The sequence below is a fragment of the Ostrea edulis genome, chromosome 4, assembly GCF_947568905.1.
Source record: "Ostrea edulis chromosome 4, xbOstEdul1.1, whole genome shotgun sequence".
In the NCBI taxonomy this organism is placed as follows: Eukaryota; Metazoa; Mollusca; class Bivalvia; order Ostreida; family Ostreidae; genus Ostrea; species Ostrea edulis.
This window is the reverse complement of record NC_079167.1, coordinates 72,955,409-72,982,221: the sequence shown is the minus strand read 5'-3', so window position 1 is coordinate 72,982,221 and position 26,813 is coordinate 72,955,409. Positions and strand designations below refer to the sequence as shown.

Genomic DNA, 26,813 nt, shown 5'->3' with positions numbered 1-26,813 from the left:
AATATTAACAAACAAGTCAAGACAACTTATACTAAGGCCCTTTTTCATTCAAGGTTGTGTGTTTGTGTGTGTGTGTGGGGGGGGGGGGGGTTGTCATTGGGCAGAAACAGGCATATCTGGAGTGAAGTCACTGTTATACATGGACATGTATGACCAATCAATCCAAGGTGACCTTGGTGAGATATGTATACTCACTGTGCGACCTAGACATCCATGTCAAAGTAAAAGACTGTCAATTACAAATGATCACCACCAACTGATGTTTCTCAATGGTATGGCATGTTGGTATCAAATAACCATTTCTAACTTCATATTTGGCAAGTATGCAAAAACTATACTTAATACGTTGTACATTAGGGCAGTCTTCATATATAATTCATGATTAATTAAAAAAAAGCAAAAGCTGAAGCTACAAGTTCACAGTGTAGTGAGAGGTCTCTTTATGTCTCATATGAACCATGTATTGCAACACCAGGGCCGTAAATTACATGGAGGCGGAGGAGGCAGCTGCCTCCTCCAACTTTTGAGCCAAAAAAAATTAAAATTTAAAGTTCATTAGAATTTATGTTGTTTCCAATAACTAAGAACATGATACCTCCCTTAAAAAGCATTCCAAATCTTTCTTTTAGAATGAGTTAGTCAAGTAACATCTTAGAAGGCCCTAGAATCAAGGATTTTGCACGAAACGTGTTCAGTGTGCACAAAATGTGCTCAGCGTCTGTGGGCCTGGGCGGCCCCCAGACCCCCGCCTAATTTCCTGCCTCCTCCAAATTGAAGGTTAATTTACAGCCCTGAACACTTTTTTTGGGATGGTTTAAAATTACATGTGTACTTCCATCTATTATCCATTATATGTTAAAGATTGTTAATTTTTGTGATACTGATAATTATTAGGTTAATGAGCTACAGTGCTCGCCTGAGACAAATTAACTCTAAAGATGAATAGAATCCTTAACTTTGACCCCAAGTGGTAACATATCATATATACAGTACCCGCAACGTTATTCTTGACATTCCAATCGTGCTCTATCGTGCATGTATCCTATCGTATCGTGAGTGTATCCTATCGTGCGTGTATTCTATCCTTTCGTGTATCAGGTTTTCTGTTTTCTATCGTGTTTTGCGTTTATCAGGTCTATTGTGTATCGTATTTTGCGTGTATCAGGTTTTCCGTTTATCGTGAAAATCATTTATCATGTAGCTTTGGAAACTATTGGGATCTAATGAAAAAGTACAATACTTTCTGAAAGCTTTATTCGTTTTGTTAAAGAAGCTATTTTTAGGAATCGAGGAAATACATTATATTTGAAGGAGAACATAAAGCTGTCGATTTTAAGGCAGAAGAAGAGCTATTTGTCTGTCCAGAGAGAGGGTGAAAATTTTTCACAATTTCATTCTAAGTAGTCTGAAAAGTAGGCAGTGTTTGCTGGACAGTAAATCTGAAAGCTCCATAATCTGGAGTTTATAAACATTTCTTTGTCTAGAAAGAATTATTTGTAATTAACACTAAAAGAGAAATAGGAAGTTCCGATTTGAAAGAGAAAATCAGTAAATTACATTGTGTATTACATATATTTTAATAATGGTTCTTTTTTAACTTGTGTGCGTCCTTATATCTGATTTTGTGTATCACCCGCGTTTTGACAGCAAACATTCTCAGGGACATTGTATTTCACACATTTTGAAGATTAAGTTTTAAAAGAGTGCAAGGGTGTTGCATTCCATAAAATTCTGCTCAACTGGGCACGATTCAGCTGCCATCGGTGTTTTTTTTAATTGTACATGTATACATGTACACAGGTACCAATAGTCGTACGTGTAGATACTGGAAGTTTATGCTGGTTTTGATGATTATTTGAATTTTTTACGCAAACATTTTTAAGCGATACAAAATTGCAAATTTAAAACAAGCCGGGTTTTCTTTTAATATGTTGTTTTAGTAGTTTATTTATTTTTTGTTAACAAAATATTAATTCAAATAAATATGTTCTAATTACTTATGACTATCAATTATCACTCATAGTGTCGAAATATCTAATATATGAGCATATGGTGTAGTGCAGTTAATTTTTTTAAAGCGGTCGTTATGAAAATAACTATTGTTGTTGAATGAGCGGTGAACTTACAGTTTGATGCAAAAAAAAAAACCCTCCTCGCTACACACAAAATATTACTTGGGTTTTATTTCATATTCAAGATAATAGACATTAGAATAAGAGAGCTACTGAAGCATGATATCACTATATTACATTTAGTTAATTCCCTGTATAATTTATATACATGTATTAAACATTAGGTGACAATATAAGTTTTAGACTCATTGGCTGAAAAAATTCATATAGATATCAAATAATGAATTCAATACCGTATACATTTTAGTTTTCTGACTTTAGCTTTGATGGCGTAAAAAACCATAAATAGAAAGAAAGAAAAAAAACCGACCGTGGATTAAAGAAATTATGTTTTAGGTATATAATGGATATTGAAATCCTTTAATATTATTATCAACATAATGTTATTATATTATAGGTATCAAACTTTCGTTCTGTCTAAATTTACAACATTTCTATCAGGTTTTCCGTTTATCGTGAAGATCGTTTATCGTGTTTTGCGTTTATCAGGTCTATCGTGAAGATCATTTATCATTTTTGCGTTTTGCGTTTACCAGGTTTACCGTGTATCCTATCGTATCGTGCGTGTATCCAGTTCTATCGTTTATCATGTCAAGAATAACGTTGCGGGTACTGTATAAGCATGAACTGTACATTGAAATTAGTAAATGATCATAAACAAGTTTATCATAGACCAATAATATTAACCAAGAGCAATACTCGCACTGCAGAATATGCTAACGTGTGTTATTCAATTTGCATGCACACACTGTTGCAGTTACAAGATTACATCTTTCAAAAAATAATTCATTGCTTAATAACTTCAGAAGCAATATCATTATTTTTTAAAATACACCTGGCACTAACATCATGGGAAATACGTACACCAAATTGGATGACCCTACCTACATGTATATCATTACCCATGGAAGTGTGCTCTTGACCTTCGAACCTGAGAAATGTGAACCAGATTTGATTACCCTACCTTTATCAGTATTTTTTTCTTACTCCCATAAAAGCTGATGGATGAACAGACACAAAGAAACATGCACTGTTCCATAATACAACCTGTAGAGATCTTAAAAACTTTAACAATGTTTAACCAACTAGCAGGACAATTGATCTTGCCAGGGGAAAAGTTTTGCAGGACCTATACATTTCTAGCAGGACCCACACAATTTCTGAATTCTATCAAATGAATAGCTGAATCGCACATGATAACTTCTTTCGTTATTATACATATTCGTTTTCAACAAAATCCGACTAGGACTGATCCTCTTTCTCCACTGCTGCAGAAAAGCACACTTGTACCACCATCCTTTTTCCAGACCTGTTTACTCCCATCGTTGTCTCTCAGTCTTTCTGATTGGCTATTTCCTACATTATCAGACCTGTTTACTCCCATCGTTGTCTCTCAGTATTTGTGATTAGATTTGTCAGTAAGATTGGCATTTGCCAGTAAGATTTTTTTTAATGTTTTTACATTAATAATAAAAAAACATGCAACTACACGTTACCTTCTCAAAAACATATGGATATATAATTGAGATTGCACATCTCTCTGCATTGAAAATTTTAAATAAATACAAATAACAAAATAAATAATTGTTAATAGAACATGCAAAATGTCACATGAAGAAATTTCTTATCTCATGAATTAGTCTTTCAGTTCTGAATTTCTAATCATGAGGGCGATAATTTCACAAACATGTACAGTGCTCCCTAAATATTGCCAACTTCTGTTCAAAGCCAATTTTGGCAATAAAGCGGGGGTGGCAATATAACGAATTCATCGTTACAAACGATTTACTGAGCAGTCAAAAGAAATATAACTCTGTAAATTTATTTGGGCTCCATTCTGTATAAACATTTAGATAATATTGAGTTTAAATCAGCAATTATTTGTAATTAACCTAAACACCTGAATACCTTGTCCAGACAATCACACTTCACTTCACCGCACTGCCTTCAAATTACAGGTATGATTACCGATGGGGTTAGGCAATTGGAATTAATAATTTAATATCAAAGGTAAATTTTATAAAATTTGACCATTTGTGTGTGAAAATCAATGGCATATGGCATTATGCAGGGTTGGCATTATAATGGGGGTGTTAACATAGGGAGAAATCTGCTCTTTAGGATTTTCATGCAATAACCAGGGGTGTCATTATAACGGGGGGGGGGGGGGGGGGGGGGGGGGGCCAATATATCGAGGGAGCACTGCACATTCGGTTTTGTTATTCCCATCTGTAAGGAATCCTAGCTCACATTATTCAAGAAATTCATTCATACTTCTATTCTACTTGCGAAGCAATTCCCAATGTTTGTGTACTTTTGTTTTCAATCTGACATCACAGTAATTCCTGCCAACACGAGAGAAAGAGAAATTATTTACAAATACTACAGACACACGTAGATGTACTTCCTTTCATAGACGGACCGGGGAAATTTCCAAAGACCTGCGAGTAAGTGGTCTTGCCTTGCCTTTTCCCGCAAATTTTAAATCACCTGACCTTGGTTACGATCACAGATAAGTTTTACGACTCGCACTTTCGAGCAATTGGTTTAAGCATCAAAATAAAGAAAATGGATAATTACATGAAACTGTAACTGCTAAAATGGATGCGGACGGATTTCTGTAATTTCTGTATATGAAAATGTGAGACATATTTTGTACTCAAAATCTGTACAAAATAGGACGAAATAGTGAGAGTAAACAGGTCTGTTTTTCATGTGTATTTTCCTCTTACCCTGTTCTTTCCAGGGTTTTCCCCCTTTTTTAACAAGCTTAATGAACCATCTAAATGGCCAGTTAGTCATCACTCTTGAAAATTAACAATGCATATGCAAAGTGGAAGTGGTCTGTGAAAACTACAACAACAACAAAAAAATAATAACAAAAACCCTCCGAAAACCTTGGAATGACAAAAATAAGATTTCTTGCGGCTCCCATATATGAATGTATGACAGTTTTTCAAGAACTATGAAACTATCCATGATGGCTCAATGTGTATCAATTTTGATTTTAAGCCTTTAGAATTACCCATAAAAATTTTGACTTTGAAAAACAATACACTTCTTTCTCTACTCACAAGAAACATACATGTATGTAATAAGTTTGATGATCCTAGCCTTATTAAGACTGTTTTTATCTGAGACACAAGGCGCTGACAGATGGACAGGCACATAGACGAACAGAGAAATACCATACCATATTAGAACCTGTCTGTGAGGAGTGTATACAAAACTATAACAGTAAAAGCACAGAAGAACAGGAGAGAGCTGACAGTGAAAGCAGCTGTGTGACAGCCTGGTAGACTTACTTGACTGATATTGAGAATTCCCCGGGGGCACTCTCGCTATTCCGGAGCAGGAATGCCCCGTCTGGGTGTACAAAGTTTCCTCTGGCCTCTTTTTCCAATAATCGCCTTTCTGCTTCTAATCGAGGAATCTTTCCAGCAAACCAACTACCAAATCAAACAAATATACATGGTTTAACCGTTAGATATAAATATCATCAGAGTATGGATTTCCAGTTTACATATACCACTAACATTGATATAATCAGAAATCTAACAAATAGATTGCTCATTATGTTAATTTATAACTTCTTTTATTCTGATAATGCAAATAAATTGTCAACAACTCTTTCAATTTCTCTAGCGTAATAGCATACTCACGGGTGTGGTTTCATTTCTATATAATTATTTGGTACATATCCCTCTTTACCATCTAGCTCAGCTTTAAACCAGTTTTGATCATCATCCATGCTCAATATCTATAAAAATGACATGTCATTAAAAAACCAAAAATGAATTACGGTGTACATATTTACAAACAAGAGGCACATCACTCACCCGAGTCACCTTGGTCCATACTTAAAGATTTCCCCTATATTCGCATGTAAAACTTTGATCCCTATTGTGGCCCCAACCTACCCCCAGGGGTCATAATTTTTACAAACTCGAATCTGCACTATGTGAAGAAGCTGCCATGTAAATTTGAACTTTTCTGGACCACCTGTTATTGAGAAGACGATTTCTAAAGATTTTTCCTATATATTCGCATGTAAAACTTTGATCCCCTATTGTGGCCCCAACTTACACCCGGGGATTATGATTTTAACAAATTTGAACCCGTGCTATGTCAGGAAGCTTTCATGTAAATTTCAATTTTTCTAACCCAGTGGTTTTTGAGAAGATGTATAAATGACCCAACCCTATATTGCATTTTTGTGAATATCTCCCCTTTGAAGGAGACATGGCCCTTCATTTGAACAAACTTGAACTCTTTCACCCATGGATGATTTGTACCAAGTTTGGTTGAAATTGATCATGTGGTAATTGAGAAGAAGATGAAAATGTGAAAAGTTTATGACAACTAAAGCAACAGACAGTTTTGATTAGAAAAGCTCAGGTGAGCTAATAATACTGACATTTATCTAAAGGTCTGAACATACTCGCACAAAAACATCAACTACCACATACATATAGACCTGGCTTCATGATAGTAAACTGAAAAAAATATCTTCATTCAAATTTTGAAACAAATTAAATCCATAAATTATTGATATCTTTAAGTCAATTATATATCTATTGAAATTAGATCTTAAATAGGATTTAAGATTTCAATAAATTATTTGTGTGATTTTTAACATGTCAAGTATATATAACTACATGTATATACAATTTCTAATTTTTTACTTTAAAGGTAAATTCTCAGTTTTATGGTCATGGAGCCTGTATATATGTATACTGTAGCTGTTACAGGTACTTGTATATGTGTACTGTAGCTGTTACAGGTACTTGTGGTTTGTTGATAATTTCTGAGTATGTACATACTTCGTGTTGGTATTATGGAATGTAAGATAGGAAATGACCACAAAGTCATGCCTCCAAGCCCTTACAAACAAGTAGTACCGGTATCGACCTGAATACTGTCTCATTTTATCTCTGTGAACAGAGAATAGCAAAAACAATAAATGTTTTATGTCACATTGTTTACAAAAAACAACACACAATACCAGCTATAAATAACTAGACACTTTGGGGGGTTGTCCATTTAAATCCTGAGTGTAAATACATACTAGTATCAGAAGATAAAAATAAAATGATGGGCATGACAAGAGTACAGTTTCAAATTCACGGAAGAACATATACTCTTATCTATAGCACGAGCAGGCAATATAGTAGACGTGCATGACTAAGCAGTCTGTAAAAAATACTGTTTGTTGTGTATGTGTTTCTGATCAGGACTAAAAGTACTCACTTAACAGTCTTGAGTAGAATTACTAGATGGTATATATGACTATCAAATTCAAACAAATAGTCCTTTTACCTTCAAAATGTGTGTCAGAATGATTGGGTTTCCCATGTCAGTTGGGCGTATGTAAATATGCACCTATCATTCAAAAAATTTACTTTTCTTATCAATGGAAGGACTTCCTTGATAGAAACCTTGGTACTACATGGAGAAAATGGAACAATGGGAGGAGGTGAAGATAAAGAACAGAGATCAATCTCATAACTCCTATAAGGAATACAACACCGAGAGATAATAGACTTTTATATAAACTCCTGAAACAAAATAAACCACACATGCATTTACAAACATTCATGCATCCCAACATATTCAGGTGTACATATAAGTACCCCTATCATAAAATTAAATCTCCCAAAACATTTTACTGATAAGAAAATTGCATAACGTTTTAATCCAAAGTCCAATGAACAAGGAACAAACTATTGTGTTTGTGGCTGCTAGAGAACACATCTGTTGTACACACATATATGCCATGAGAGTCATTTCTTGCCCTGAAATTTAATCCTTGTTTCAATGTTGAAAAGAAAGTCAACAAGAATTTACCCCCCCCCCCCTAAAAATTTGCTAGATTCCAAATTTGACATACGACGTACAGTGTACCTGTATTAAAGTTGGTGGGTTTTTTTATTAAATAAATCAAATATCCATCAAAATCATTTTCAGATTGACTTATCACGAATTATTCATGATTGACGTGCTAAGACCATACTTTTTTGACCAGTAGAAAGATGGTCAGATATTTGTACAAATTCAAGTTTCAATTAAAAAATTATACAGTGTGATAAGTTTAGCTACTCTAATCTTTTACAACACAGTTAGGAATTATTTGGCTCCCGAAAATTTTTAGAGCTTTTAACTGGTCGAGAACTTTAGATTTTTCTGACATACTGCCCTTATAATTTTTTTTTCAATGAACCATAGCTCTTGACACACTTGCAAAACATTGTGGACCAGTTTTACCCTGAATATATAAGGTGTCTAGAGAAGGGTATTTCTATTTGCTTTCACTAATTTTCTCCTAGGTACATGTAATTCATACAATTAAATGGTATGAACAAAATGCATAAAACATGATCTATAATTAACATAACAATTCTTTCCCCCTTTTACGTAATATAAAGGATTTTGTGTATGCGTCTCATAGTACACACTTAATATTATTCATCACTCTTGGTTTGAACATAAATTCTTTAATGTGTCAATGTCCCTTTATTGAAAATGATGATAGATTTGCCTGTAATAATAAATCAATAGGTACTTGGGGTCCTTCCTTATTTTTAAAAGACACCATACAAATTACAATTAATGACAGCACCATCCTCTGTGACAGATCTCTTAACTCTTAAGTAGTACACTACATATAAATTAAAACACATCAAATCAAAGGTTACAAAAATTCATGATGCACTACAAGTATGAAAAAACAAAAAAAAATATCCTACAATGTTTAAAAACCTTTGTATTAATGCAAAAATTCCAGTCAGAAAATATTTTTCAGGGTTAAACTATATGACTTATTTAACCAGTACCTACTACCATTCCAAATACCATTGTGTTATATGTTAATCATTAAATCATTCCAAAAGTTGTAAAGTTTGATGCCAATTCCTAGTAGGTTTGAAATAAACTTCATTTAACATAAATTTATCAAATCATTGAATAAAATAGAAATTGAAAATTTATAGGTGGGACAGTCACATATTTTAGGTGGTAAATATGCTGGCAAAACAGTTGTTTATCTGTTGTAAATATATTTCTCTGGTCCAACACAATTACACATTATTTGTCTTGAACATTTCTAGTCATTTAGGGTATTATACTATCATCAAGTGATGTAATTTCTCATTTTTTTTTAAGTAATACAAGCTCAGTATAACTGACTTAAAGCTATATATGTACTTGTAAGCTTAAGATAAATGTACGACAGAAATGTTATCCAAGCCGCCACTCAATACTTTCTCGAAGAAATACCGAGTGAAAATTAGCCATTTCATATAGAAATAATCAAATGGCAGGAAAACACCATCTTTAGGATGTCACAAGTCGTTTTTGATCAAATCAAAAAACGGAGTTGCATCAAGATTCTCGCACAGAAGACATTTCATTTTTTAATGATAGCACAACTTCCTGTTTTGATAGTTTAAATTGTATTAGGAATTAGGGGGTACCTGTAAAATGCAAAATGAAAACAAATAGAAATCTAATGAAACAGATTGTATAAACAAACCAGGGTTTGAAATTAACAGTCGCCCACTCGCAATTTGCGACTAGATTTATGAGTGGGTGAATTAAAATTACGGTTCAAGTTGCCCACATGGCGATTAGTAAATTTACAAAATAAATATTTGCTTTTCAATTTTGTCAGATCATTAGTTCTTTTTTTTCTTTAAAAAAAGTTTGTGATCTGCACAGCACTTCATACCTTTTAGAATCACTTCTCTGCAAAGAGTCAAAGTGATTTTGAATTACCGACAATGTGGCGATTTATAAATGGGGGTAGTGAATCCCAGAAACAAAAAATACAGACAGAAATTAGTATCAGGGTGATTACGATAATATAGAGACAACAGAAGATGTTGGAATTATGGAAGACCAACCGACTATAGCTAGAAAACGGGGAAGCAGATTAGACTTATTCATATTGTAAGTTAACATTTGATACCTCTTAAGGAAAAAGGCTGGGAAACATGCTCGTCGCATGCATGGGGTGTAGTGTCGTGGTCGGTTGGTCTTCCATGATTTCAAACTTCCGTTATCTTTTTGTCTTATTGTATTGACTGTGATACTCTTTTCTGTAATGCCATTAAATGTCACATGGCCCAGATAGTTTGTTGCCGGTTGCATGTCGTATAAACCAAACAGCATAACAAAACATGAAAACTTTTAAAATAAAAAGTGTTCTAGTCAGTGGGCAACTAAATTTTGATGTGGGCCCCTAAAATTGCAAGGTTCAGTAGCCCACATGGCTACCAAAGTTTTCAAGTTAGTTTAAACCCTGCAAACTCTTTATCATGATACAGAAATAATAAATAGTAATATGGGCAATAACCTCAGGGACCCCTGTGAAAGTTGCCATATATAAATGAAATTAGCCTCCCCTTTGATGTGGTGTTTTGGGTTGACTAATATGGTCCACCAGTCAACATCAAACCCATTGTCTGGGAAAGTAGAAAGCAGGTGCTTGTAAAAGTAATCTAAAATAATCATGATTACAGGGTAAAATTAATGTAATCGATTACAATTACATGTAATCTAAAAAGTACACGATTACAGATTACATTCAATTACATGAAAAACTGCAATCGATTACAGTCGATTACGATTACAGATCACCCCATCTCTGCCTCAGCAGTTAATAGAGATCAAGTAAGGTGTTACACATCTCCTGCTTTCAACTTTCTCAGACACAGGCTTCCTCAAACAATGTCCGATGTTAACTGATGAACTGCTTAAAAAAGCATTAGTCAACCCGAAAAACCATGTCAAAAGGGAGGTAAATTTCATTTATACGTGGCAATTTCCACAGGAGCCACAAGATGCGCCCCCCATATTACCATTTTTTATGATTATAATCAAAGAGTTTGGTGAAAAAACTGGTTTCGTTTTGTTAAGATTTCATTTCAATTTGATTTCGTTTTATTTCAAAAGGTTGTGTTTAGATTCTGTTCGAATTTTACAGGTTCCCAGAATTAGGGCTGTATCAGGACAACTTAAGTAAATTCATGATTTCTTCAAAACCCTATACAAAATTATATATAAGCAACACACACACGCACACACAACCACATGAAAAACATCTTGAAATACAAAAAGAAATGTTTTTACATGCACCTATAAAATCTGCAATGTTTAAATTTTATAAGAAATACTGAAAGAGGGAAAATTAGGTCTAGTACAAACTGGTACATTTACTCTACTACGCTGAAAATGTTTTCATGTGTATCATCTTTATATTTGATGATATAATGTTTGCAATTGCTCTTCATCCCGATCATACAAGTATTTTTATTATAATAATTCATAAACAGAACCATCCATGGTTTCTTCTTTTTTGCATATTTACAAATTTCAAGACTATGGAGACATCAGTAAATATTAACCAATGTTTTGTCAGTAAAACCTTAACTGTTTTGTCAGTAAAACCTTAACTATTTTGTCAGTAAAACCTTAACTGTATTGTCAGTAAAACCTTAACTGTATTGTCAGTAAAACCTTAACTGTTCTGTCAGTAAAACCTTAACTGTTTTGTCAGTAAAACCTTAACTGTATTGTCAGTAAAACCTTAACTGTTTTGTCAGTAAAACCTTAACTGTTTCAATGTATTTTACTTTTTAATAAAATGATAGACTTTTCAAGATGACGTAAAACCCTATACACAAGAAATAGGGATAAGGGATTTATAACTTTCCCTTCAAAATCTATGTCCCTATGGTCATACCTAATATGTCAGTTTTGAGATATAAGAGCTCTTCTGTGTTAAAGGTACATTTAATGGAACTTTGAATGCCTAAGTGGGACAGAGTGAACCTACAGTCAGTGAGGAAGATGATAAAATGTATTAAAAGTGGCTTCTCTTTCAATACGTATTTGTAGAAAATACAAAATACAATCGAAAGAAATCTTTTACTAAAAGCAATATCATATTTGCAAGTAATATCCTGGATATAATACGTACAAGCAATCAAACAATGAAATATAATAAGAATTCTGTGTATTTATTTATTCCCTGAATACTTGTCATTTATCTAGTGTATCAGTCAAATTCCGAAATTCTGGTGATTAAGTTGTGTATGAGAAACTTACTGAGCAGATTCACTTATGCAGTAGTGTTGAATAATCGGAAAATTTTTATAATCGATAATCGGTCAAAATCAGAAGAACTATATCGATCAATGATTGATATAAATCGGTATTTACACGTAGTTAATATTCATGGATATGTGCAACATACACACACCTAGTAGCTTATACATTTACTAGGAATGAAATGGGTTTTTTTTCTCTAGATATGACATCCATGATATATACGTAGTTGATTCATTTATAATGGGCTTGTGTTCGGGCGACAATAAATTATGAAAAATGGAATCGACGAGCCAAAAACGATCTACAATCGATTGTCGGCGACAATCGTTTCATCACTATTATGCAGTGATGAATATTTGTCCCATTCCCATATGTAAACAAATTGTTTCATGCCTTATTATTTATGAGAGTTCTCCAAAAGGAAATAACTCCGGACGTATCCTGAAACCGGTGTATTTGACATTACGGGCAATTGAAGACCTATAAAAATGTGCACTATATACACATCAAAACTACCATAATTTCTGATTAAGCATGTCTTAAATATCTAATACACACAATTTTTTTTTGATAAGAATAAGTTTCAAAGTTTTTTTTAAAAGCTTAATCTTTCCTCTTAGATGACCCAGCGAATATATTATATCTACAAATCAGCTGTTCAATTGTTAATCATTTCTTTTACTTTTTAATACACAATTTTGAAACATTTTTCTGATCTTTTTACAAAGAAAATATAAAAGAAATGATTAACAATTGAACAGCTGATTTGCAGGTTTGACATTTCTGCGAGTTATCGTACTTGCGCTAGGTCGTATAAGAGAAAAAAATAGTTCCCCATACCGAGCTTTAGCAATACACTTTAAAACTTATTTTTATCAAACTGTTTTGTGTACATTATATATTTGAGACATGCTTAATTAGAAAACTATATTAGTTTTGATGTATATGGCCCATATTTTCAAAAGTCTTCCGAAGGTCTTTGATTATCTGTAGGTCTTCACTCTTGGTAGACTTTGTCCTTATATGTTTACGCATAGATGGTATAGTGTCATTTCCCAATGATTGCATCCCGTGGGGATCTGGGTTAGAGTAAGTTCTCAGCACCCCTTGCTTGTCATAGAAGGCAACTAAATGGGATGGTCCTTCTGATGAGACCGCAAAAACCGAGGTTCTGTGTCACAGCAGGTGTGCCATGATAAAGATCCTTCTCTGCTCAAAGGTCATGAGCGCTGAGCACTGAGCACAGGCCAAAATTCGCAGCCCTTCAGTGGTGCGTCTCCATATGAGTGAAATATTCTCGAGAGGGACGTTAAACAATATTCAATCAATCAACCCAACGATTGCTGGTGTGATAACTGCCTTTTCTAATGTAGAAAATATGTGTAACAGGTGGATTAATTTCAGAAAAATCTCAACACTATTGAACCGTCTAAGCATGAGTTTTATAATAGTTGGTCTAAAAGTCACCTTTAAGGGGACGTTTCATTTACAGTTTAGATAAAAAACAAAAAGTGTTTATATGACAAGTTCTCTGTCCAGAGTTTCATGAACTGTTATCAACAGCTCATGGTTTCGTGGCTTGAAATCTGGCAGCCTTAAGGTCCAGACATTCGATGGTACTGGAACCTTTTGCACTTGTTCTGCCACAGACAAAACTTTCATTGTTATTGTGATCAAATTTTTCTCCCTAATATTCTGAAAGTACTTCGTGTTACCAGTACTTCGACTGATGAAAACATGATACACCAACTAAGATATTATCGACTCTTATTCAACTGAAGTAAAAGTTACCATCCTACTGGTATCATCTGACCTAGATAACATAACACTTACTAAACAAATGAAGTACGTATAATGCGTAGCAGCACTCCAATTATTCATGACTCACAAGTACATTAGAATCATCCAGAAAAAAATCCTTTTACAACTGGCAATATGCATTTTACAAATGCTGCATGAAAAGAAAACCTCTTACACAAATATCATAGAATTTTAGGTCATTTTTACACCGTTGACTAAAATAATTATTAAAACATAGGAAACTATTTTTGATACAATATCCTTCCAGGAAGTCAACTCGCCTATGTAACTTAAAGTAAAGGATAATCATCCACCGTGGCATACATATATATCACTGGAACACTACTTAGACGTAAAATTACTAAAATAAACCAATACCTTTAAAATGTTATTTTTGCTAAAGCTTAATTCATCATCAGCAGTTGCTCTGAAGTCATGTTTCGCTATCGCCTCCATCTTGACCCTGATATTTCCCTCCGCGTAGTTGTATAGTTCGTATTTTCTCTTTCTCGGATATGGGGATTAAAACAATAAATTTTGTGTATTTAATATAAGAATTAAATTTGATGAGATTGTCTATTGTGATAGAAAATTTTAGAATCGTTAATTCATCTAAAAATATTTAATAATAGTTCTACATTTCATTTCGGAAGAAGAAATCGGATCTGTGATTCAGCAAGTATATCAAACCCGATCCAAAGTTCCCACCCAAAGTTCTTACTGAGCTAGCGTAATGCAGAGGTACCTAATGCAGAGGGGTCTCGGGAACCTGACAATTACTGAGCTAGATGTACTCGTAGCAGTTGAACTTTCAATGTGCACAACACTTTTAGGGCGGGGGGGGGGGGTACAAATTAATTTTCGGGTTTGGTTAAAATACATTGTGAATTTAGAGGTATTTTGATTGCATCAGCATATTTTTCCTCATTTTTAAAGCCAATAATATGTGTTATATATATTCCAATCTATTTTACTAGGAAAACCAGCAAAATTTTATGAACGGGAAAATTATGTACACGTAATCAGAAATTTTGATATATGTCTTAAAAAGAAGGCAGGGCAATATAAATTGCAGTACATGAACAACAAACGGGAGAAAGGCAAAACTATGGCATCTTGTTTTTCCGTTTGGAAACGGCATAGGAACAAACGCGTAAACGACTTTGACATTACATCTGGTTCCCTGTAATCGGAAGTGCGTAATTTAGGTCGGGACTGTTTCTTCGGGATCAGTTCATGTTTTTATTACGTAACATAATGACTTGATTTCACAGAGTGAGACACGTATTTTTACAATAACGATTTCGAATAAAATAATATGATTTTGAAAAGAGGGGTATTTATTTTCCACAGGCCCGACGGGCGCTTGAAGTTCAACGTTTTACACGCCCAACTGTTATTTTGCACGCCTCGGGCATCGGACTACCGGCTAATTTCGAAGACTGCTGAATGATTGACAGCTCGATGATGTATTTTAAAAAAATCGTTTTGTCATTGCACACTCGGGAGACTCCGCCTCCTCGTGTGCAATAACCCTGGAATAACTCAACGATACTTTGTATACATCATCTCCTGTCATCATGTAACAGTTACATATTTTGTATATTAAACAAGATATCTTATAAAGTTTCTTATAAATATATTTTATAAGATATCATATTTTCAAAACATATTTCATACATGTAAGATATCTCATCAAGGAATTTTTACAAGATATCGCAAAAACTTTATAAGATATCTTATATATACATACAAGATATCTAATACGTTTATGGCACGCCAAATTCACAAAAATGAGCTAAACATAGTTTCACAGTTGATTAGGTTTATTGACTGTAAACTATAGTTTACGGACCGTAAACTATAGTTAACGACGTTAATCTATATTTCACATTTGTAGTTAACAGATAATCTATGTTTCACAAGCGTAAACTATAATTAACAATGAAAACAATCATTAGCGATAGCAAAACATAGTTTATCTGATAAATACGGTTTCACGATTGTAAACTACGGTTTACAAGTCTGATAAATATAGTATCACAATTTGTGAAACTAGGATTAACAATTGTGAACTATAGTTAACTAATGTAAATTATAGTTTACAAACGTGAATCTGTATTTATCAGCAAAATCTATTAATTGTTAACGTTTATTTAAAGACAGATAAACTTGGATTAGCATTTGTAAACTATAGTTTGTAACCGTTAAATATAGTTTTACGGATGAAAACTATAGTTAACGAATCGTAAACTATAGTTTACAGTCGATAAACCTAGTTTATTAACTGTGAAACTATGTTTAGCTCATTTTTGTGAATTTGGCGTGCCATACAAAACAAATGTAAAAGTGGAATATATTTAGAATTTTCGTTCATCTCTCACTTGCAACATATATAATGAGAGAGAGATTAATTCATATCTAAGCCTTTTGGCTTGTTTCTCAATCTATTTTAAACTAAAAGTGGAACACGTTGAAAGGGAAATCCATAAAGTTTTACAAATGCATAAAAAGCTAACTGATTATAGTACTTATCATGTTAAAAATAAATTCACATTCCATCATCTCGTAAATTTTACGAGATGATTATCTCGTAGTTACGAGAAAAGGTCTCGAAATTACGAGAGAGAGAAAATACCGGTCATGTATGGCAAGCCCTTTTACTATATTCATTCGAAAAATAAGACATCTCTTTAAATCGAAGAGATATCTCTTATTTTTTAGAGACTTTTCGCTTACAGATATCTGTTTCACTTTTAAATATATCTCTTACACTTAGAGAAGTATCTCTTTCACTTAGAGAGATATCTCTTATACTTTTACTTTGAGATATATCTCTTTCACTTAAAGAGATATCTCTTTCACTCTGAAAGATATCTCTTTTACTTTGAGATATATCTCCTTCATTTAAAGACATATATCTTTAAGAATTCCTAGAGAGATATTTCTCAAAGTATAAGAGATATCTCTTTAATCGTTAAAAAAAAGATATCTCTTAAAATCTCTTTCCAATATTTTTTTATTAGTTTGGATACTTGTGGAATTCTCCCTAAACCGGAAGCCCGCCTAAGTAAATGATGGCTGCAATCCCGTGCGAAGATTTTGCGTTTACCGCATGTGAAGTGCATACAGGTAGCAAAAAACAAAGATAATAAATTGATAAAATAAGTGAGCTAGACTTGATTTACATTGAATTATGTTTCCCCAACCACCTCATCAACCTTTTCCGCCATTTTTACACTAGAAGTATTTTGATTGGTTAAAAAATAGGTTTACGTCATATTAATGGCGATGCAACATACAGGGTTTTGATTGATTGTTTTGCTGTTTTTCGCCACACTCAACAATTTTTCAGTTATATATATGGTGGCGCCCAGTTTGTATTGGTGGAAGAAAGAACCCAGATACAATGTACCTAGCAAGAGACCACCGACCTTCCAAAACTTTCTCACTTACCGGCGACCAGAGGTGAGATCAGGCCGTGTGATTTTGAGCGTGATGAGCTAACCACTCGGCCACGGAGGCACACGATGCAACAGGGAGAAGTCATCATGATCACCGGGGGGAAAATTTAAAGAGATATCTTTTTAAGTTAAAGATATATCTCTTTTTGAAAATTTAAAGAGATATCTCTCTAACCTAAAGAGATATCTCTTTTTACATTGATAGAGGTATATCTCTTTACGCTAGAGAGATATCTCTTTCTCTTTGAGAAAGAGATACCTCCCTAGCATAAAGAGATATCTCTTTTGTTTAAAGAGATATCTTTTTAGTTAAAGAGATATCTCTTTTGTTTAAAGAGATATATCTTTTGGTTAAAGAGATATCTCCCTAGCACAAAAAGATATCTCTCTAACTTACAGATATATCTCTTTAGTGTAAAGAGATATCTCTCTTATATAGTAAATAGGCTTGTCATAGTCATGTGATATATGACATATAGGCCTATAGAAGATTTCTCCTTTTTTTTTTCTTTTTTTTTTAAAAATGCTGTTTTAATGTAAGAAATCACTCTCCGATCGAAGCGTGCTAAGTAGATCTAGACCATTAGAATAGTTCGAAAGTAAACTTACTGAGTGAAAGTTTATTCATATATTTAGAATACAAAGAAAACAAGCCCCATAATTTATTACTGTAATTTAAGATTTTGCACCTTAAACTAATTATAACTTTTTACAAGTTTCATGATAATACAAATATTTATTGGCACAAACACAATTACAATAATTGGCAAAGGCCAATACGCAATTTCTGAGTTGCCCAATAGTTCTTTCCCTTTGTGGAACTCTTGCGCACAGTGAAACGCAAAACATACTTTCTTTCACACGCGGTGGGTACAAATGCTTGTCGCTGTCTTCATATATTGCCTAAAGGATGATTATCAGACATCATGCAACCACCCAAACTGCTGGGACACACAATTTTAGTAAGTTTATGATCATTTGATAATAAAATAGCTCAAATAAAAATCGATAATCACCAACTTTCAATCTTTGATTAAAGTGTCACTCGTGCAGAAGAGGAAATAAAAAATGAATTCATATTTAATCAAATTCAAACAAATATTATTCTTCATATGGTCAATTTAATGTATAGCAACGGCTGATATAAACAAAATTTACGCTTTCATAACTTTTATCCTTATTTACATAGCTAGTCTATATCATATGTATATATATATCTTGTACCCACCGTTCATCGTAATACTGATTGTACCTCCATCACAGAAGAATTAATATCTCGGAACTTGCGTATTGAACATCATTAAGTAATGTTTACATAATTTTTATATAGTCGTAAGTAATTGACTTCTGTATTCAAAACAGTCTCTAATAAATTTTACAGTAATTTTAAGATTTTATGTATATCACTGTTGAAATATATTTGTAACATGTATACATCTTTCATTGTCTAGAGTAATATTTTTCTTTGTTATATTATAAATGTTTATAAGGTAGGTGTTTCTTAGCTTAGAATAAGTTTTACATTGGAAAAGAAAATGAATTTCATCCTCAATCACATCAGTATTACAAGCATTACAACATCTTTAATTCATTGATGTGGAATTATATAGGTCTACCACTTTCTATTGCAAGTTTATAGATATCATCGTCAACTTTCCATATTTATGTAGCAATACAGGTATTCCATTATCACCTGCATAGGGTGTTTTATCTCTCAACTGATTCGATACACAAGAGCTTATTCTGTGTATGGACAGTTTTTAAATCGAAGCAGGCTACTAACGAATAAGTTGATGGTGCAGGGGTTCCCACAGTCTCGTTTAAAATCAGCATTTCGCAAATTCTATGGTCGTTATAACGACCGAGTTTGCCAATACAGCCTATCATTGGGTCAAATGCTGTCTGACGTGTTTCATGCCGATTGGTAGGCCGTTCTTGGCACACGGGTTTTGATTACGGATAACTACGTTTACCTAATCAAGATATAGGGCTCACGGCGGGTGTGACCAGTCGACAGGGGATGCTTACTCCTCCTAGGCACCTGATCCCACCTGGTGTGTCCAGGGATCCGTGTTTGCCTAACTATCTATTTTGTATTGCTTATAGGAGTTCGTTATATTCGCCTTTCATCTAAATGTTGCATTGAAGGCCACAGCAAGAGATTTTTTCTTCTCACGTAGACGTTGTTTTTTTTAATAAATTCTGCTTCCTACGAATATTGAAACAGGTCAGCTTACTAAGGAGCACAATTCGTGCCCATGGGAATTCCAACAGATTGTTGGAAGACCTGATCACCAAAGACTACGAAGATGTTGTCAATGAGGAACTCCAGCATATTTTTGATTTCAACTTCAGAGTACTTGTGCGTGGAAACAGAGTGGTGTTTAACAAAGTAATTTTCGGATGACTGATCACTATACATATTAATATTTCAGTTTTCCATTTTTGTTGAAGAAGCAACTGTCTATAATGTCAAAAGGTCTAGTCTTTAATTTATCGTAAAGAATGGTCGTGTAGAGTGTTGAAATGTCATACGTTTTGATGTTTTTGATTTGAAAAAAGCTTTGCGATTTCAAGTTTACTAAATGTTATTTAGAATTTTTTAGAACCCTTATTTGATTAACACCACTTCTGGCATATGTAGTCGCACAGTGAGTTTGAAGTTTCTCCTTCACAGCTGTTAATATTTTCGCGAGGAGCAAAGCTAGGCTTGGTAGCGCACTTACTGGATCCAGCAATGTATCTTTGTAAGGGTTTTTATGAAGTTGAGGAATCCAGTATAGGTACGGTAACTCATATTCATTCGACCCATTGACTGGGATATTAAATGTGTCTAAAACTGAAACATGGATTTGAAGAATTTCATCTTTCGTCTTTTGAAAGGGCAGTTGGAGTATAAGTACGATTACCAAAAGTGGAATTAATGCCAAGTTCGTTTAAAATACAGTTGTAATAATAATCCTTACAAACAAAGGCAATATTGTTGCAATCTTTGTCAGCTGGAACCAAAACATATTCCTCATGTAACCTATCTAATCCTTTTATCACTTCTGGTTTACTAAACACAAAAGGATAGCTGGTTCCTACTTTTGATTTGTTATGTCTAATGCGGGATTTTAATATTCTTCTTACACTTTTAATCCATTCTGACAATAATTATATCAAGTTCTTCTTTTACATATTTAGCCCATCGTCTGGCATAATCTTCAACAGAATTCATAATAGAGATGATGTTCTGTCGCCAGTTGAAAGACCGGGTTTCTCTGTATTTCGGACCTTTTAGAATAAGTGATTTGATGTCTAAGTGGGACTCCTGGGGCTCGTAGGTCAGGCACAAGGACTGGAGGTAAATTTCAATGATATTCTTATGGAGCATGGCTTCTTCTACACCCAGATTAGATTGGGTAGGAACTCAAACATCACGATTGTTGTTCAGACCTTTACAGATCCTTCCAGTGGTTTTCTGTCTACTGTGATACATGTATGACCATGGAGGAAATAAACCAAAACTTAGCAGCAGGAGAAAGACATGAGATTGCTCTCTGAATGAGTGTCCGACAATAGTCTAGCCGAGTGGCTGGACAAAGATTCTTTCTTGGTAAATGAGGACCGAGCTCTCTGGAAGAAAAAAAAAGGGAGAACAGAAGAGTCACCTAGTGGTGGGTCCCAAGGAACAGATGGAAGAACGATGTGTCGACCTCAAATCGGTATCGCAGAACCAAAACCCACATTAAAGAGGCGGAGAACTGTGTGAGCACCTGTATGGGCCATGCTATACAAAATTAAAGACCCCAAGCACTATGTCCGGGTGGGCGATTTAAAAGAACTGTGTGAGCACCTGTGGGCCGTGCAATACGAAAAAGACCACAAGCACCATGTCCGGTGGGCTATTTAAAAATATGTGGGGGCCCCGTGGAGAAAGTGCAGCTCGACTTTCTGGGACCGCTCCCTAGGATATAAAATGGTAACGAGTTTGTGCTGATAATTGGCTACAAATGTGGTAAACCAGTTCAACTCATTTTCGATTTCCAGACATCAGCTATGAAAGCAAGCTCTTTGGGGCCATCTCTGAGCTTCTGGGGATCCACAAGTCACGGACCACACCTTACCGCCCCTCTGCCAATAAGCGGTACAACCGGACGCTATGATATAAGCAAGGCCCGTAACTGTTGGAATACACATCTGGTGCTGATAGATGTTGCATTGCGATCAGCCGTGAATAACATGATAATTGATAAGTTGAATAATCTGTTGATGCTATGAGGGGGAATGAACATTGGAGCATATGATATACATGTACCCACTCCGACGAGATGCTGATATGTATATGGAGAGTTATGTTGCTAACCTTGAAAGACCATTCCAGTGATCACCAGACGGTTCGGAACCGATTTCCGGCCACAGAATCCATATAACACCTGCAAAGGAAGTTTGACGCATAGGTCAGTTCTATACAGGTGGAAAACTTGGTTCACATATTGGATATAGCCATGGTTAAGAGGAGATATCAGAAACTGAGCCTTTCATAAAAATTAAGACCCCGGGCTGATTATAATGAATAAGCGCCTACTTGTAACGGGTCTGGACCACGACTAAGTCATGCTGGTGAATCATGACTGAATGAAAAAGTGTGCCAATAAAGATACCCCCGGTTGCTATCTAAAACCCGGGAGATATTTCTTACTGGAGGAGGAAGTCCCATCTCTAGCTCGGAGTTTCCAGGTAAGACTGCAAGGGTGAAAGTCTGAGGGGAAACCCAAGTTCGTGATGCGCCGCCCAGTTCCTCAGTGGACCATCAAGCCATAGAAAACGCGACAGAATGGACCAGAAAAGTTGAAATTTAAATTAAAGCTTCCTGAAATAGAGTACATTTATTGATCCAAGTTTGTTCAAATCATACACCCCCCCCCCCCCGGTTATAGGGTGGTGCCACAATAGGGGATCAAAGTTTTACTTATAGGGAAAATCTTTAAAAATCTTCTTAAGAACAACTGGACCATAAAAGTTCAAATTTACATGAAAGCTTCCTGACATAGAGTAGATCCAAGTTTTTGCAATTCATGACCCCCTGGGAGTAGGGTGGGGTCACAATAGGGGATCAAAGTGTTATATTTAATATGCTGATATATAGAAAAAATCATTTTGAAATGTCTTTCTGCAAAAAAAATTATATACATGTATATGAACTATCTAAGCTCGGGCATTCATATTTTGTACATATTTTTTTTAAGTGATGCTATTGTATGTGATCTTGTGACCTTGAAGTGTGACCTACTTTTAATAAAAATCTGACCTAGATCTTGTGTATGCAAGGTGAAGATAACGAACAGTGATCAATCTCATAACTCCTACAAGCAATACAAAATAGATAGTTGGGCAAACACGGACCCCTGGACACACCAGAGGTGGGATCAGGTGCGTAGGAGGAGTAAGCATCCCGTCGACCGGTCACACCCGCCGTGAGCCCCATGTCCCGATCAGGTAAACGGAGTTATCTGCTGTCAAAATCAGTGTGCCAAGAACGGCTTAACAATCGGCATGAAACACGTCAGACAGCATTTGACCCAATGGGAGGTTGTATTGACGAACAAGATCGTTATAACGACCATAGAATTTGCGAAATGCTGACTTCAATCGAGACTGTTGAAATCCCTGTACCATCAACTTGTTTGTCAGTAGCTTACCTCGATTTAAAAACTGACTATATCCAGAACAAGCTCTTGCATATCGAATCAGTTGAGATATATAAACACCATATGCAGGTGATAATGGAATATTGCTACATAAATGTGGGAAGTTGACGATGGAGAAGCTGAAATCATCCCGTTTGTCATACAGCTGAGTTGTCAGTTTGCCGTTAATGTCTACTTTCAATAAAATATCTAAGTATGAAGCAGAAATGGACAACTCTGTGGTGTCCTTTATTTCGAGCTCACAGGGATATATCAAATCGACATATGAATGAAAGCTATCATTGTTAATAGACAAAACGTCATCGATATATCTAAATGTCGAATTGAAGGCCACAGCGAGAGATTTTTTCTTCTCACGTAGAAGTTTTTGAATAAATTCTGCTTCATATGAATATAAAAACAGGTCAGCTAACAAAGGAGCACAATTCGTGCCCATGGGAATTCCAACAGACTGTTGGAAGACCTGATCACCAAAGACCACGAAGATATTGTCAATGAGGAACTCTAGCATATTTTTTATTTCAACTTCAGAGTACTTTTGCGTGGAATCAGAGTGGTGTTTAACAAAGTAAGTTTTTGAATGACTGATCACTAGATATGAATATTTACGTTTTCCGTTTTTGTTGAAGAAGCAACTGTCTATGATGTCAAAAAGTCTAGTCTTTAATTTATCGTGAGGAATGGTCGTGTATAGTGTTGAAAAGTCATATGTTTTGATGCTATTGATTTGGGAAAAATTCTGTGATTTCAAGTTTACTAAAAGTTCTTTAGAATTTTTTAGAATCCACATTTGATTAACACCACTTCTGGCATATGTAGTCGCACAGTAAGTTTGAAGTTTCTCCTTCACAGCTGTTAACATTTTTGTGAGGAGCAAAGATAGGGGCTTGGTAGGGCACTTACTGGATCCAGCAATGTATCTTTGTTTGTAAGGGTTTTTATGTAGTTTAGGAATCCAGTATAGGTACGGTAACTCATATTCATTCGACCCATTGACTGGAATATTAAATGTGTCTAAAAACTGAAGCATGGTTTTGAAGGATTTCGTCTTTTGAAAGGGCAGTTGGAGTATAAGTACGATTACCAAAAGTGGAATTAATGCCAAGTTCGTTTAAAATACAGTTGTAATAATGAGCCTTACAAACAAAGACAATGTTGTTACTAGCTTTGTCAGCTGGAACCAAAACATATTCCTCATGTAACCTATCTAATTCTTTTATCACTTCTGGTTTACTAAACACAGATGAATAGATGGTACGTACTTTGGTTTTCATGTGTCTAATGCGGGATTTTAATATCCCTCTTATGCTTTTAACCCATTCTGACAATGTATCAAGTTATTCTTTTTCATATTTAGCCCATCGTCTGGCATAATCTTCGACAGAACTCATAATAGACATGAAGTTCAGTCGCCAATTAAAAGACCGAGGTTCTCTGTATTTAGGACCTTTAAGAATAAGTGATTTGAGGTCCTCATTTTCAACTATATCAACATCACCAGTAATGACATGTCCAGCTGGACTATAGTTGAAAGAAGATGAAGAACAAGAACATGTTGGTGGATTACGTATAAGATGGTCTATATCTAAGCACTGCAAAGTTTGTTTATAATTAAAAAGTTTGGATGCAATAGTAGAAGTATAGCTGTAGGAAATACAGGGTGTAGACTTGAACTTGAAATAAATTGGAATACACGGCTGAACCCTTTTATGACGAAGAATGTTGCTTTTGTTGACGGCATCTATTCCTTTGTTTGTAAATTTGAGCTTAAGGAACTGACGGCATGATTTGGAAGGAATATCATCCATGGTCCGTGCTGGTTTATAGAGCCTGTGGTAGGTAACATCCATAATCATAGAGTTCAGTCTATATTCAGGTGTTGAAAATTCCAAGTATAGACTAGCCATAGCTTCTTCAAATAACGTGTGTAAAACCCTCAGTGGAATAGAGTAAAGTTTTGTACGAATATGATGTGGACCCAATAGTCTGTTGACGTGAGGCAAAAGTGAATCAAACGTGATATAATTTATACTTGGTCTTTTATATGAACGATGTCCGTGACTGCGTTTTCGTCTTTGGGTATTGGGAAAGAGTCCCATCACATTAACGTTATTTCCTTGTGGACTAGTCAAATTTCCCACATCATATACATTATCATTGCATCCATATGGAAATGCAGTGCCTAGGGTCCTGATCCAGTGATCTTCTCGTTGTCTACGAAAAGGGGTGCTTAATGTAGGATTGTTTGTGTGATGGTAAATTTTTCCTAAAATCCTTACCCTCATGGACAAGATGGAGTGGTCCGGTGCATTAAAATGCTTGTAAAGAAGTTGGTTACCACCATTATTAATTTGAAATCTGTGCCCCGATATTCTTTTATGAAGTGAACCCTTGGTTTCTCCCACATAAATTAAGCCACACAGGTTACACTCAATGGCGTAGACAACGTTAGAAGATTTACAAGTCAGATTATCAAACGTTTTGGTACAGAAACTACGTCCAGTTAGATTACTACTAAATGAATTTTTAGTGATCAGTATATCACAAGTTTTGCAATTTTTTGCAGAACATTTTGAGGTTGAACACATGGGGTCTGAAAAGGAATTATCAAATATATCTCTTAAAGGAACGCAACATAGTACAGTCTTTAATTTGGGTATAAGAATTTTGGTTTCTGTACCAAAGCCGACAATCTGACGATTGTACATACGACAAATCTTTGATATCTCGAAGGATAATCCGAGGGACACCAACCGATCTGTAGGAGCCTGTGTCCCTTATAGACTCCACAGAGTGACACCTTATTTCTTATGGCAAGACCTTTCATTTCCGTGGGGATCCGGGTTAGAATAGGTCCTCAGTACCCCTTGCTTGTCGTAAAAGGCGACTAAATGGGGCGGTCCTTCGATGAGACCGCAAAAAGCGAGGTCCCGTGTCACAGCAGGTGTGGCACGATAAAGATTTCTCCCTGCATAAAGGCCATAAGCGCCGAGTATAGGCCTAAATTTTGCAGCCCTTCACCGGTACATTTGGTGACTCTCAATATGAGTGAAATGTTCTCGAGAAGGACGTTAAACAATATTCAATCAATCATAATTATCATAACCTTTGACCTTGAACTCGGATTTTTACCTACTTTTAAGATAACATAAACTATTAAATATATTCAAAACTATTTTTGGTGGGGCTTTCATATTTTGTATATAGATTATGACAAGATCTTGTACACAGTGGTGTTTTATATATCTTCTATCCTTGGAGTTTGACTCACTTTATGGGGGGGGGGGGGGAACCAAACCCTGGCTTATTCAACATCTCCTGAGTTGTATAAGGTAGGGTTTTCGTATTTTGTGTATAGGCTCTTGATGGCAAGACTTTATTGTTTTGTGAAGTTTGGTCTTGTGACCTTGACCTGGGAGTTCGATTTACGTTTTGAATCTGCTCAATTTTTATGGAAAAGTAATGATAACAGAAACTTTGCTAAAATGTCTCTAAAATAGTACTTGTTTTTGCATTGGAAAAGGTTATATTTTTAAAAAAAAATCCTTTGAAAAAACAACGAAATGATGCAATACGCCCTTCCAACTTAAATCCCACATTTACACGGTTCCGAC

The 26,813-nt window shown here is 35.0% G+C and overlaps 1 protein-coding gene across 2 annotated transcripts in view; it reads right to left on the bottom strand.

The window, feature by feature from the left end:
* Window positions 1–15,184, bottom strand: part of LOC125668339 (growth factor receptor-bound protein 2-like) — a 26,845-nt gene extending 11,661 nt beyond the window's left edge. Inside the window, exons 1-3 of one of the 2 annotated variants that reach the window (XM_048902323.2) lie at window positions 14,421–15,184; window positions 5,795–5,892; window positions 5,438–5,581 (exon numbers count right to left, since the gene is read on the bottom strand). In XM_048902323.2, the coding sequence (XP_048758280.1) occupies window positions 5,438–5,581; window positions 5,795–5,892; window positions 14,421–14,498 (320 nt within the window). In that variant the 5' untranslated portion in view covers window positions 14,499–15,184. The remainder of the gene's footprint in view (window positions 1–5,437; window positions 5,582–5,794; window positions 5,893–14,420) is intronic. The other variant, XM_048902324.2, reaches the window with a different exon arrangement.
* Between the last annotated feature and the right edge of the window lie 11,629 nt (window positions 15,185–26,813).